The 14,143-nt window shown below is 39.7% G+C and overlaps 1 protein-coding gene across 1 annotated transcript; it reads left to right on the forward strand.

Annotated features, from left to right (window-relative positions):
• Positions 1-1,644: 1,644 nt before the first annotated feature.
• LOC306937779 (secretagogin-like) lies at positions 1,645-11,252 on the forward strand (the record flags this gene model as incomplete). The annotated part of the gene is made up of 11 exons (XM_079521727.1): positions 1,645-1,714; positions 1,934-2,004; positions 2,134-2,229; positions 3,742-3,831; positions 4,100-4,156; positions 4,720-4,797; positions 7,118-7,173; positions 8,484-8,529; positions 8,646-8,705; positions 9,856-9,924; positions 11,028-11,252. 11 exons carry the CDS (start codon positions 1,645-1,647, stop codon positions 11,151-11,153), a joined length of 819 nt encoding a protein of 272 aa, XP_079377853.1. The 3' UTR covers positions 11,154-11,252.
• Between the last annotated feature and the right edge of the window lie 2,891 nt (positions 11,253-14,143).

The raw sequence follows: 14,143 nt of genomic DNA on the forward strand, positions 1-14,143 counted from the left end.
GAAACAAGGTAGTTGTTCTATTCCTGAAAAGTTGCAATGCGATAATGAAAGCCATCGTTCTCACGATAATACAAATCTAAATATATAATATAAATATATATGTTAATCTTGTTTAAAGAAAATCTGCCAATGATGTCACTGGTATTTTTTTGTCCCGTCCAGGCGCCCACACTAGAATGCGGTGGTGGCGTTCTCACTCCCAACTCGTAATTGCGTCCACTAAAAGCATTTAAGTAACCAAGCACATGTGGACTTGAGCCCTGGGAGGCTCTCTCGGCGAGGAAGTGACTGTGCCAAGCGGTGCGAAGTCTGCTTCTGCCGACTTGGCACTGTTCAAGTTAAATACCAATAGGCAGAGAATCGTAAATCATGCATCCTCGCCAACATGCGACAGGACAGGTCCCATGGGGAGTCCTGTTGCATCAAATGGGTGCCACATGGGGTGAGAGAATGTGTTAAGAATGTACATGAAGTTTATTCAGCTTTCAGCCTGATCACAGGTTTAAAAAGACAGGAGCCAATGCCATTACAAAACACTGAATTATTTTGCTGACAACACAACTTCAAATCTAAAAAAGGCAATTGCCTATCTAAACATCTAATTACCTAAAACCAATCTAAAATCCACTATCGTTTAAGAGTCTCCACATGTATGAATTGGTGATTTCTTGTATCTCTCTCATGTTGGATATCTTGGGTCTAGTGTGTTTGCATTCCTTGTTTGCCACTTTGCCGAGTAGCCTACCAGAGATTTTCAGCGAAGGCACTGACTATAGTCTGGATAACAACAAACACCAAGTATATATTGCATATATATGCCTAAAACCTAATGTTGATAATTGCCTCAGATTAATAATTATCAAGCAAAGTGCCTTATGAGTATTCCCATTTGGTTGCTTCTTGTGTTCCAGCGCCTTCAATTGCTCATGTGCTGCTGCTGCTGCACGTATCAATGTATTATGTACCTATGTAAATATGTATTAACATTTATATTGCTTTTAGTTTGTTTATAAGATAAATGAGTTGTATCTGACCAAACTGTAATAACTGGGGGGTTACAGTATAACGGGCACTAATAGATTTATTATACTGTTGAGCTTATAATATTGATTGCATTTCATTAATATGGTGATGGTTTTCATTTTACTGGGAAAATATTTTTCACTGGCTTTTGATTCCTCTTCAATCAAATACTATGCAGTGTTTTGTTTACAAAACACAAAGTATCGGAAAGTGCCATGGTCTGTAAATGTAAAGTAAAAGTTGTCAAATATTCCTTTTATTTCCTGGTTTGTATCAATAAAAATATTTTAATGGTGGAATGATATTGATTTGAGGTCTCCCCCCCCCCCCCCCCCACACACACACACACACACACACACACTATCACTCTCTCTCTCTCTCTCTCTCTCTCTCTCTCTCTCTCTCTCTCTCTCTCTCGATAACTGAATAGTAGCCTATAGTCAGTGACTATACCTTATGGCCTCAGTATGAGCAATCCATGCGCGCATGCATATGCTGAGTGTGCGCTCTTGTTGCGAACTTAGCCTACTTTTTAATTCCTGCTGGATATAATTATTACGGCATTTTAAAATTAAAACACCAGCAAGTGAGTGTTAGGCTACTTTGCTTCGTTTTTATACCATGGACAGCTCCTTTGATAATTTGGACGCGGCAGGTTTTTTACAAATCTGGCATCACTTCGATGTTGACGGTAATTATGTTTATGCTATTTTATAGTGTTTTATGGAATTACAGATTTGCGTCGATGATTTACGTAGCCAACGAGTTTTTGCGTTATCCTTTTTGCATTATTGTATAAATAGGCTACATCTGTGCTGTTTTGCAAACTGTTAAAGTATTCATGATGGATGGAATATAGGCTATATTAATAGGCTAGTGAGTGAATCAATGAAACTGTTTTTGCTTTTAGATAATGGATACATTGAAGGAAAGGAATTGGATGACTTTTTTCGATACATGTTTACGAAACTGGGAATGAAGGTAAGGGGGGGGGGGGGGGGGGGGGGGGCATCCACTCCGAACAAAAACATTAATTCAAGTTAGCTACATGAATTAAAAAGTTGACAGAACATTAAAAAACAGTCTGTGTTCCACGCGTTTCTTTTATAGAAGGGTGAGATCTCCGATGCTGAAGTGAGCAGACTGAGAGACAGATTCATGTCTGCTTATGACACCACTGCTGATGGCCGCCTGCAGATCCAAGAGGTGAGAAAAAATGATTGAAGTTCAATGAGTTTGAATCGAGTCGGATTTAAAGGTAGGGTAAGACCTTTCTTTGGTTAAAATTAAATAAGTCTGTGTTAAACAGCTCTTCTGATGTAGGCTAGCCTACTCTACTCATAGAAGTAGTAGTAGTATTGTTTGTTCAGTAGGAGTTTCCATGTCTCCAGCTCTTTAAACGGAACAAATTTTCATGTTGGGACACAAATTTGATCCAATCAGGATAGAGAAACTTTCTGTATACTCTCTCCTGATTGATTTATTGATTTACTTGAAATTTGATTTTGTTTATTAAAAGAGCTGGAGCCTGGAGAGACAGGAAGTCCCTGAAGTTACTGAACAAACACTACAGCAATTACCAATTATGCTACTATCAGAATAGAGTGCCTTAATAAAAAAATAAAAAAGTTTTAACCAAAAGATGTATCATTTAATCACTGGACTACAATTCCCTTAATGCTTTGGTGCACTTCAGGAAGTAAGTGAGTAAAAACCCCAGGGAAGTGTTTCGTGTCAGTTGTCTCCCACACATTAAAATAAGATCTGGTTGCAAAAGGGATGTTTTCAAATCTTTTCATAATTTTTCCACAATTCTTCAACAAAGAAAAACGTCGAACATTTTAAATCTTTGAAAATATGTCTTACAATAACATGGTTAAACATTTTAACTACTATTCCAATTATAATAGCCCAATCTTTAGACCCTTTTGCTTTTATTTATTTTTAATTAATAATGGTGAAGGATTTCAAGTTGAAAAGAGGGAAGCACGCACAACTCCACTGTCTCACTCAATCTCTTGGAACATTTTACCGGGTGCACGGTCAGGAAACACTTTAGACGAAGGCCCTTGGCCGAAACGCGTTCGTTGTGTTGCTGCTTGCAGCTTACCTTTCCCTTGTAAAGATGAAACAATAAAGTGCCTTAAAAGTGCCCTGTATACAGTATAGCCCAGGGGTGGGCAATTATGTTTTCCCAAGGGGCCAAATGAGAAACATAAAATATTGTGGAGGGCCGGGCCCAAAGGGCCCTAAATTCTGAGTAATATACATTTTATTTCAACATAAAAATCAGTAAATGCCATTGTTTTGACAAGCTGGTAAGATTATGTTATTATTAGGCAATGAAAAATTGAGGTTGCCTTTCGAAAATTTCATTTATTCAATCACATTTTCCAAAACAATGGCAAACAGGTTGTCAATCACACGAAATTCATGGCAGGAAAGTTTCGTGTATGTGAATAAACATGCTTCAAGATAAAAGCAATGCCGTTTTAGTCCATGCATAAGGACGGGTAAAATTAGAAAGTACGTTTTATTTTCTAATTTCCAAGTAACCTTTCACGGGCCGGTCAGAGTCAGCCAAAGAGCTGCATTTGGCCCCCGGGCCATATAATGCCCATGTCTGGTATAGCCTATAGTAGAGGCTACATGATCATACTACATGTTAAAATGTAGACAGACACTCTATGCAGTATGTGCTATTTGTTTCTGCTGCAGTTGGCCACCATGATGCTGCCTGAAGATGAGAATTTCTTGCTTCTCTTCCGTCGAGAGACACCGTTGGACAACAGTGTGGAGTTCATGAGGGTGAGGGTCCATACGAGATGATAAGAGAAATACTATAGCTTCACTATAACAGCTGTATGGGAGCTTTACATGTTGCTCAAGGACACTCTTATTGACACTCCTTTTCAAAGTATAAAGATTGACATAATGTATTCCTCTTAACCTTCCATTAAACCTTGCACTGTGGGTTTAGTGTTGAAGTGGTTATCCATCATGGGTTATATCTTGTAACCTACTGCATTATGTTGCCCAGACAATGCTGTGAATGTTTACTCCTCCTTGTATTCAGATCTGGAGAACCTATGACACAGACAGCAGTGGTTACATCTCAGCCATAGAGCTCAAGGTATCCGAGTGTGTTTCTGTCTAAAAACTATCACGCAAAAGTAACGAAAATAGCCAATCTACAAACTTATGTGATCTTGTAGATTAAATATTGTTGTTGCCTTTGTATAAATAATTGAAAGTGGGTTTTATAAATATGTAACCAGAGAAAAGTATTAAAGGGAGCTTTTTACGAAGATAACTACCGATTGGATTCATTTTTTATCCTTCTATTCATATCCTGAAAATGTACAGTCTTGAACTTACTGTACAAGCTTTCCACCCATCCAGGAATACGATATTGTATATCGTCTCCGTCGGGTGGGAACCTCATATGTCCAAAACTAATTACTTTTCAGGATTCCAATTCAAAAGTAGCAGATCTACAAGCTCAAACCACGCCGCTTCGCACTGCGTTTCCAACTTGTAGATCTGCTACTTTTGATTCTTTCGTGTGAAGCTGTGGCAAGTATAGTGTGTTAATAATTTCCCCCAAAAAACACAAAATGTTCAAATATGGAGAGATAAGAGTTTCTGCCCAACAGCAACGGTACATGCCTTATACTGTATGTGTCCTATATACAGGGTTTCCTTCACGACCTCTTCCTTCAGCACAGGAAGTCCATCTCGGCTGAAAAACTAGAGGACTACACCGACACCATGGTAACAAGCTTGGGATGTGTGTGGATGAGTGACAGTGTGGATGACAGTGTGGATGAGTACACTGTCACCATGGTGACAAGCTGGACTGTGTTGTTGTTGTGGAAGAGTGAATAGTGAATAGACGGTGAATGCTTCTGATGGGGTTGGGTATTTCACAATGCTTTCCTCACCTTTACTTTGATACCAAAATGTCATGTCATCATGTCCTTTTCTGGATGAGGGCCCATTTGAAAATCTTATTGGCCTTTTTAGAGCACGATTATTTTAAGTGTCAATCAATGGATTGTGTTCCGGCTTGGATCAATGACATAACATAGTAATCTTTAAGTAGTGAACCGTTTATGTGGCATATATCACCACATCATATATCACACAGACAAACACTTCACACCAAACTCGTAGTCAATTATCAGGGTTAGGGTTTCAAACTTGTTTGGGGTAATTTTAACGTATACTCAGGCTTTTGTGAACACCACGGACAGTTAAGTTACTTGATTCAGTTTTTAGATATTTTATATACATTTTATCAATCCTATACAAACCCATTGTAACTTCAAACTCAATTTCAACCATGATAGATTCATGGAAAACACCCATCCTTTGTTCTGGTGACTCCTAATACGTCGGGGGGGGGTTTCGAAAATTATTATTAAATTAAATGAATGAAAAAAGTAATCAATCATGTATTAGGATGGAAGTATGAGTCAACAGACCGAAGGACAGGTGTTTTTGATGAATCTATCATGGTTAAAGTGGAGTTTGAAGTTACAATGGATTTGTATTGGAAAGGGGTTGAATATCAGATATCTAAATACTGAATCAAGCAACTTAACAGCAGCATTCTCCACTCAGCTCTTCCTCACGGCTGTCAATCATAATTACCTTTCAAAAATCGCCGAGTTGTATGGCGTGGTTACTGTAACTAATGTGTGGTGAGTACCGCAGCTGACAATATACTTTATTGTCCCACTGGGAAATTATTTTCCACAGCACTGTAATTGTTCAACAACAAAACATATACCAGTACACATGAGCACACAATAGCAATACAACAGCAATCATAACAGAAAAAGAAAGACATGCGTTACACAGGGCTAACTTCAGCGTATAGCCTAGGGCAGTAATTTCAAGGACCCCCTATAACTCTGTTTAGTGTACAAAAGAACCAAATGGACCATTACAGGTTAACAAGTTAACCACTTGAACACCAGCATCCCTATTCTGGGGATGAACATTCACCAAAAATAAAGTATATTTCCGGCTAAGATATTTGGTGTATAGTGGGAAAAAAGGCGTACTAAGTGTATAGTGGGAAAAAAGGCGTACTAAGTGCAGTTGCAGGTCAGGTCCGTTTTACAAAGTATAGAGGTTAAAAAGGTGGGCTTATGATGAGCTCGAGTTAACATAGAGTCCTGCTTGGTTGATTCTGACAATAAGCCACTTCCTGTGTGTGTGTGTGTGTGTGTGTGTGTGTGTGTGTGTGTGTGTGTGTGTGTGTGTGTGTGTGTGTGTGTGTGTGTGTGTGTGTGTGTGTGTGTGTGTGTGTGTGTGTGTGTGTGTGTGTGTGTGTGTGTGTGTGTGTGTGTGTGTGTGTGTGTGTGTGTGTGTGTGTGTGTGTGTGTGTGTGTGTGTGTGTGTGTGTGTGTGTGGTCATCCATAGTGTATAGGTCACAGCTCCCACCTGTCTCTATGTATATAGATGACAGAGACCAGCCCAGACATTAAATCCTAATTTATCCAGAGACCATATTACACCTGTCCTACACTGGCTCCCCGGCCCGCCAAACAAAGTATTCATTATAAAATCCTGCTCACAACCTACACAGCACTAAACAACCTGGATCCCCCTATACCTCTCTGATCTTCTTGAACCCTATGTCCCCTCCCGTTCCTCACTCAACCTACTCAAAAGCTACCTCTTCAAGATAGCTTTCCCAGCTGAGGTCTGGTTAAGATGTTCCCAGAATCCATGCATAACCTTTTATCAATGTTTTTCTAGCACTAGCTCTAGCACTGATCTCTTACTTGTTTTTGTTTTTCTAAAGCTGGTTCCTTACTTTTTCTTTATGTAAAGCAACTTTGGGTAACTAGAAAAGCGCCATAACTAGAAGATTATGGCGCTATTATTTAGATTGAAGTACACTCTAGCAGTCTAGCACACTAGTATCTAACTCTGTAGTCACTAGTCAGTGATGTCCATTAAATTAGACTGTGACTTTTTTACATTTACCTCATTAACTGCTTTTTTATTGCCTTTTTAAATATCGATAATGAGACGATAGATGCATGTGCTCCTTTTATCCTACCCTTTTCTTTGTAGATGAAGATGTTTGACAAAAACAGAGATGGCAGATTGGACCTAAATGACCTGGCCAGGTGCTGGTGACTCATCACTTCTCATCCTCCTTAGGAGATATTTTAAAAGCTTTGTTTATAAATTGAACTTTTCTACTGCATGCTACCGGCTATATTATCGATAATTCCTTATTTGAATCAAGCCTTTTATTATACTTCAACATAATATAGTAAAGTTTTCCTAAAATAACGAAAAAAGCTGATCTACAAGTCCTCTATTCTAGAAAGGTTTTGAAAAATGAAATTTGATATCACATATAACAATATTGATATCAGGGTATTTGGTCAAAAATGTGATTATATATTTTATTTTGTCTATATTTCTCAGCCCTAATTTGACTCTTGCTTTCTATCAAGTAGGTCTACAGTACTTAGTTCTCCACTTTATATAGCTTTAATATAGCTGGTTGTCATAGCTTCTTTGTCTGGAAAAGTTCTATTTCACCTATAGCTATAGTCCTGTACAGTAGGTGGAAAAATGTTTCTGATAATATTTTAGTTGAGAAATAGGCCATGCAATAATGATTCATTTCACATTTACAATGGCAAGTTTAAAAGTTTCTTAAAAATATTTGGGAGTTTCTATGCAGTGTAGGCCGTTGTGATGCAAAATTATGTGATTGCGTCAGCTCACTTGAAACCTTGATGCATGTTATAGTAAAAGATCACACCCGTGTGAAGTGAGGGACACTAATATATTAAAGTCTAACGCATAATTAGGTGATGTAATGGTGATGTAAAACAAACGGTGCCAACACAAACATTAAATGCCATTAACAATAAAGAGACAATATGACTTAATGAAGGACATAATATGACGTAAATTTTCCCTTCATTGTCAATGGCGTTTTTAAAACAAACATTGAACTAAAAACAAAGATTAAACCTAGTCTCGCGTATAGCGATACTAATGCACTGCGTAGATATTAGACTCGTCCCTCTCAGTGTTAGATTTGTTTTCACAATGTCCCGCTCCATATTTGAATACTGGGCTCTGGTTTGGTTATAGCCTGGCAGTGGTTCCAGATGAATCTGGTTGGCCGTCACCATTTCGGCCGTGATGTCCGTGATGAGAGGGGCCAGACTTTTAATCTGCCTGGTATGGGGCAATATGCATTGCAAAGGCAGATGAAGTCTGGCTACGAGAGGCTAGTAAAAAACAGTACCAGTACTACTTTTGCCCAATGGAAAACCAAAAGATGCGAGTACCATGCAGTCGGATAGATAAGATTCCTTCATCCTAGTCAATAAACATACATTTATTGACAGCTTATATATTGCTGATCGATACATTTATTGTTATTCTACTCTTTCATATTGGCTAATTTCAGAATCTTATCCCTGGAGGAGAACTTCTTGCTTAATTTTAAGATGGACGTAAGTCATTTTGAGGTGTTTTTACATTTTTGTTATGGACTTTGTAAGTTTGTGTATAAAAATACCAATCAATGGGATGTGCACAATGCTTCTCTTGCATGTGATTGTTCTTCCAGGCGTGCAGTCAAGAGGACAGAAAGAGGGACTTTGAGAAGATATTTGCTCATTATGATGTTGTGAGTTCCACTTCTCTCATTATCTACAGTAGCTGGTAGTGCACTGCTTTACTGCTGTTATTTTAACCTCTTGACAGTGACACACAGTGAATCTGCTGTATGTAAAAATCACTCCTGTGTGAAGTGAGGGGCGCTCTAATCATCATACATCAAGAATGGTGGTCCATTATTGGCAAAGGGTTCCCACCGACATACCCAGCCGATTTGTTCAGACACGTGACGTAAATTCTCCATTCATTGTCAATGGCATTTTTAATGTTTGTTCAGACAACACAAACATTAAACACTATAGCTGTTTATAGGGAGGTCTCAATAATGAATCTATTAACTGTAAGCTAGTACATTTAGCAACTTTTTAAGTATGGCCCACTCCTTCCTTACTACTGTATATCGTATGTGCCTGCCTGGATCTAGATCTCGTCTATTGTGTGTGCCTGTGCCTCTTGTTTAAGGCAGTGAAACTCAAACATTTTAATTTCACAGACCTCCATAACTCTTGAGAGTGTACAAATGAACCATTCAATTTCTCTCAGAGTTGGAGACCAGTTAGGACCCCCTCAAGAAAACGTGAGAATCCCTGGATCCCTCACTTTGAGAACGACTGGTTTAAGGCAGCTACTGTACTGTATGACTGCAGCTTTTATTTTATTTTATTTTTATTTAACCTTTATTTAACCAATAACTGTGTCTCTTTTACAAGTGGGAACTGGCCAAGAGGCAGAAATAAAATGACACTTCAATACTACATCATAAATGCCACATTTTGGAACAGCAAATAAAACATCCATAATACACCTCAAAGTACCTATCAAATAAGTACAACAAATCACAAAAGTCCTAATCTTTTAGTAGTCCTAATCTTTTTAGTAGCAGGGCAAAATATACAGCTATCAAACGTTTCTAGGGAAGGCTGGATTGAGTGTGTGTGAGCATTCCTTTGTCACTGTATATTTCCATCGGCCTATATGTTTTAAAAAATCCTGTGTGTGTGTGTGTGTGTGTGTGTGTGTGTGTGTGTGTGTGTGTGTGTGTGTGTGTGTGTGTGTGTGTGTGCGTGTGCGTGTGCGTGTGCGTGCGCGTGCGTGTGCGTGTGCGTGGTGTGCATGCGTCACGGTGCGTGCGACTGTGCGTGTGTGCGTGTGTGTCTCAGAGTAAAACAGGGGAACTGGAGGGCCCTGAGGTAGATGGATTTGTCAAGGACATGATGGAGCTGGTCAAGGTGAGATAAAAGGTTTTCTTCCTATCGTTCTTATTTTGATTCAATGTTACATTTCTGCTTTTAGTGGCTTTTGTTTTTCTGTGGGGGTGGAGAAGTGGGGGCAATTATATTTGGGGGCTGAATTCAATCCCCTCCTGAGCACAAAATGTGTACCTCAGACAGGTGTGTAGCATGAGTCCGACATCCCAATAAGTCTTGCACTTTTTAAGTCGCTCTGGACAAGAGCACCTCTTAAATTCCTAAATTGTAATTGTTGCTACTGTAGGTCGCAGTTTACTATGAAAACCTGCCGTCATTCCGTCCGGCAGGCACACCACCATATATGGTCGTCAGTCCCTCACGCCTCGTGACATCATGCCACCATATATGGCTGTCAGTCCCTCACGCCTCGTGACACGTCACATTCCACATATGGCCGTCTCCATATATGAAGATCACGACACTGACCTCATCAAGCCCTGGATACCATACATGGAGAAGACTGGATCATCACCTAGATCTGCATAAATGGAGCCAGGCCAGCAACTCTACATCTGACCTCAAACCCAGATCTCCATAAATGGAGCTGACCTGTTCTGACATTCCATAAGTTGACCTTCCCCACCCGTCCTTCGTCTTTGATGTCTCCCTTTTGACTTATACTGTACCTGTCCATTCAAACTCTAGACGGGCCCGTCCCAAAGTTATTTGCAGCCGGCGAAAACTATAAAGTTCTCAACAGGCCCGAAAATTAAAGCCTGGCCCTACCTGGGCCCTCATCAAACCCTGTACACTCAAGACACTGCCCCTGCTGCCACCCTTAGATCTCCATATGGAGCTGACCTGTTCTGAAATTCCATATGTTGATCTGACCTCATCAAACCCTATACAGTGTACACTCAAGACACGCTCCATATATGGCCAGTACAGATTTCACTGGGGGGTGTAGTCTCAGGAGCTGGCGAATGTGATGGCTTTTATTCATTCAAAAAAAATTCATAGTGCTGCTTTAACTTAATTCATCTTGAAAAATACAAAGTCGATGCAACATAGGCACCATAGTCAGCTTGTGATAGCATGTTTTATTGGTCTCTGTGATAACATCCCTCCCCCTGCCCCAACAGCCCAACATCAGTGGAACCGACCTGGATAAGTTCCGGAAGGCTCTGATGGGACACTGTGATATCAATGGCGACGGAAAGATCCAGAGGAATGAGCTGGCCCTCTGCCTGGGTCTGAAACTCAGCTAATGAAGAGTGATGCACAGCACACCATTCATAATTACAATTAAAACTGCCTATCTTCTTCCTTTTCCTTTCCTTGTTGTTCACTCACTTCTTGTTTACACCTTATGAGCGTGTGAAGAAGTGGTCCAATTATTTGTGTACACTCCATCTATTTTTGTGATTATGTTTGTGCTTTTGTGAGTATAATAATGATATAAATCTTGTAAACCTACGTTCCATGCCAAGTATCCACAGATCAGAACAATTTAAATAATACATATAATTGAATACAAAAATACAAATTCTTGTATTAGGAAGTCATTGCTGTGTTTGTATTATGAGCGGTAGTTGTATATCAGTACAATATTGATGCACTTTAACTAATGTAAAGAGTGTAATAGGTAGATTACTATAATAACGCTTTGCTATGGTAGTTTTAAAACAGATGTTCATATTGTCCTGGAACTACACGTTCATAGTAAAAATTTAAAATAATGAAAAGAAATGTAAATTTGATGTAGATTTGTTTTTGTTGTTGTTATTAATAACCATTAACGCAGCATATGTGTACTTTTACTCTTGGGGTCTTTCGCTGTTTCTTTTATCCAGAGTGGAGACTTTATGAACTCTCCCTAGAGATGGACATACTGTTATCACTGTTGTTGGTTTCAACAGTCAGAAAGCACCTACACTGGAACAGTTGGGGTCTGCGGTCTGGAGTTTCAGGTATCATAATTGATCAACAAACATGCTTTAAAACTTTTTATTTAAGGGCTTTTGAAGATAGATCTGGTTTAAATTAAATTCTCCAAATGTCATAATAGGCAAATCAACTAATTAATTGATTAATTTAAAATTAAGTTTTGTTTGCAGTGTACAGTATGTGATCTAGATTGAGTGGTTTTCAAAGTGGCCCCCAGGGTTCCTTGAGTGGGTTCCAAGGGAGTCCTCAGCTACTGTATATTAACCTCTGTCACCATAATTCAACGCACTTCTACACACAATTATTCCAATACCATAAAAGAGTGAATCTGATTATTGTTTTTCCACACTCTCAGCGTTAAACGTACATCATTTTGGAATGTACATACAGTAGACCTACACTTAAAAACAAGGAGTTGTGGCTCTTTGTTTTGTGCCTTTTGTACATTGCACGTGGTAGGAGTGACAGTGTGTGTACAGTATGGCTACACATTGGGAACACAGTCCGCAGAGGTTGTGAAAAGATCTACCTTTCCCTCTCTCTCCAGCATATAAGACCATAATGGATCTCCTTCTCAACCTTACAAATGTTCACGGCACATGGCAACCACAGTATTCAAACAGCACTAAAAAACTAAATCGACTTAATGGAAGGGAGTGGTGCACCATGTCAAAGCACTCACCAATCGCCACGGACATACAGTGCAGACTAGAGCAAACAACCTGGCATAAGTGCAGGGTGGTGCTGAAAGCTTCTGTGTATGAGGGTTCATTGAATGCTGTGTGTGGCTGTGCTTTTGTTGAGCCTTGTTGTGTTCTGGATGCATTGTTATTGCGGGTTTATTAAAGCAAAGCCGCACAGCTTCAGTGGCTTAAAGCCCAGCAGATGTAGATAGATTGAAGAAAGAGATTGTGTTTGTAAAGACCTTGCATTGTTGTGTTCTTGTTGCTTTGTGTGTGCAACCTTCACTACTTTCCCTATCTCCTTTCCTTGAACTCCTGTACTCATCCTTCTGTTCTCTTTCCTCCATCTCTTCCTTGCTTCCTTCTGTCCTACTTCACTCTCTGGTACTTGATCTTGGCTCTTTCCCCATTCCTACCCTGACTTAATGTCTCCTTTGTTTCCCTCCTTCTGTCATTTAATCCTCTCCCTTGTAGCCTACTCTTGTGTTATATTCTGCCCTACAAAGCCAAAGTGCAGCAACTACATTTTTGGACACACCAAATTATTTATGTATATTCCAAAGGTCAAATTACCCTTCAGGATTTTGGGGGATAAACAATAACCTCAAGAACAGAATACATATCACTTATATGCCAATATCTAATTTGGCTGACCAGTTGAAACGCTTTTAAACCCATTAATCCCATTTCTACATTTTGACTTTGTAGTATTCATTCCTTCAGCTCTTCCACCCTTTCATCCATGTTTCTATGCACCATCATCACTAACAGATACAAGTGTTATAAAACATATTTAACACAGTGCACAAACAAAACTAAATCACAGCAGCCTCAAGTTCAAGTAAGAAATGAAAAACATCCAAACATGCACATTTTTCCACGACAGCTGAGCCTGGCCTGGCCAAAGGCCAACCAGATGCCAAACCAAATACCAAGAGCCCATTTGCCAAACAGCCGGTGGCACTCGAGGAAATTACAGAGGACAGCCAACAAGAGGCAACACACCCCAAGTCTCTGTAATCTGAGAGAGACTGGTGCTCACAGTCATTGCCTGGCCTTTTTATGTTTCATAACGGAGCTTGATCATGATTCTGCACACAGATGCTCGTCATGGCCACCGATCAGGGTGTGTCCTACTTAGTGCACATGTTAATTGGTGGGAAGTATAACAAGTTAACAACGGGCTCTCTGGATGAAATACAGGCAGACAGCAGATGCCCAAACTGGGAAGCGAGAAGCAGACACAACCAACAAGCATAGGGAATAATGCATAATGAATGAGTTACTATGACATGACTCGAACATTCTGTACCCGAAGGAAACTTAAGTGGTTACAGGCAGCCTGCCAGTTACCTGGTTACACATTGTTGATATACGTAATTAGGAAATGTAAGTGGTTACAGGCAGCAGCCTTACAAATATGATAATTGATACGGAATTATGTTTAGGCTACCCTACCCCACTGACACACACCCTCTCTCTCTCCCTCTCATTATCTCTTTCCATTTTCACCTCCTTTATGTCTCCCCCTCTATCATTCTCCCTCTGTCCTAACCTCAGCCTCCCTTCTCTGTCTTTCTCTCCATCTTTCGCCCTATCACCTCTCCTCCCTGTTTGCTCTCCTCTCC

Source organism: Electrona antarctica, assembly GCF_951216825.1.
Source record: "Electrona antarctica genome assembly, chromosome: 15".
In the NCBI taxonomy this organism is placed as follows: domain Eukaryota; kingdom Metazoa; phylum Chordata; class Actinopteri; order Myctophiformes; family Myctophidae; genus Electrona; species Electrona antarctica.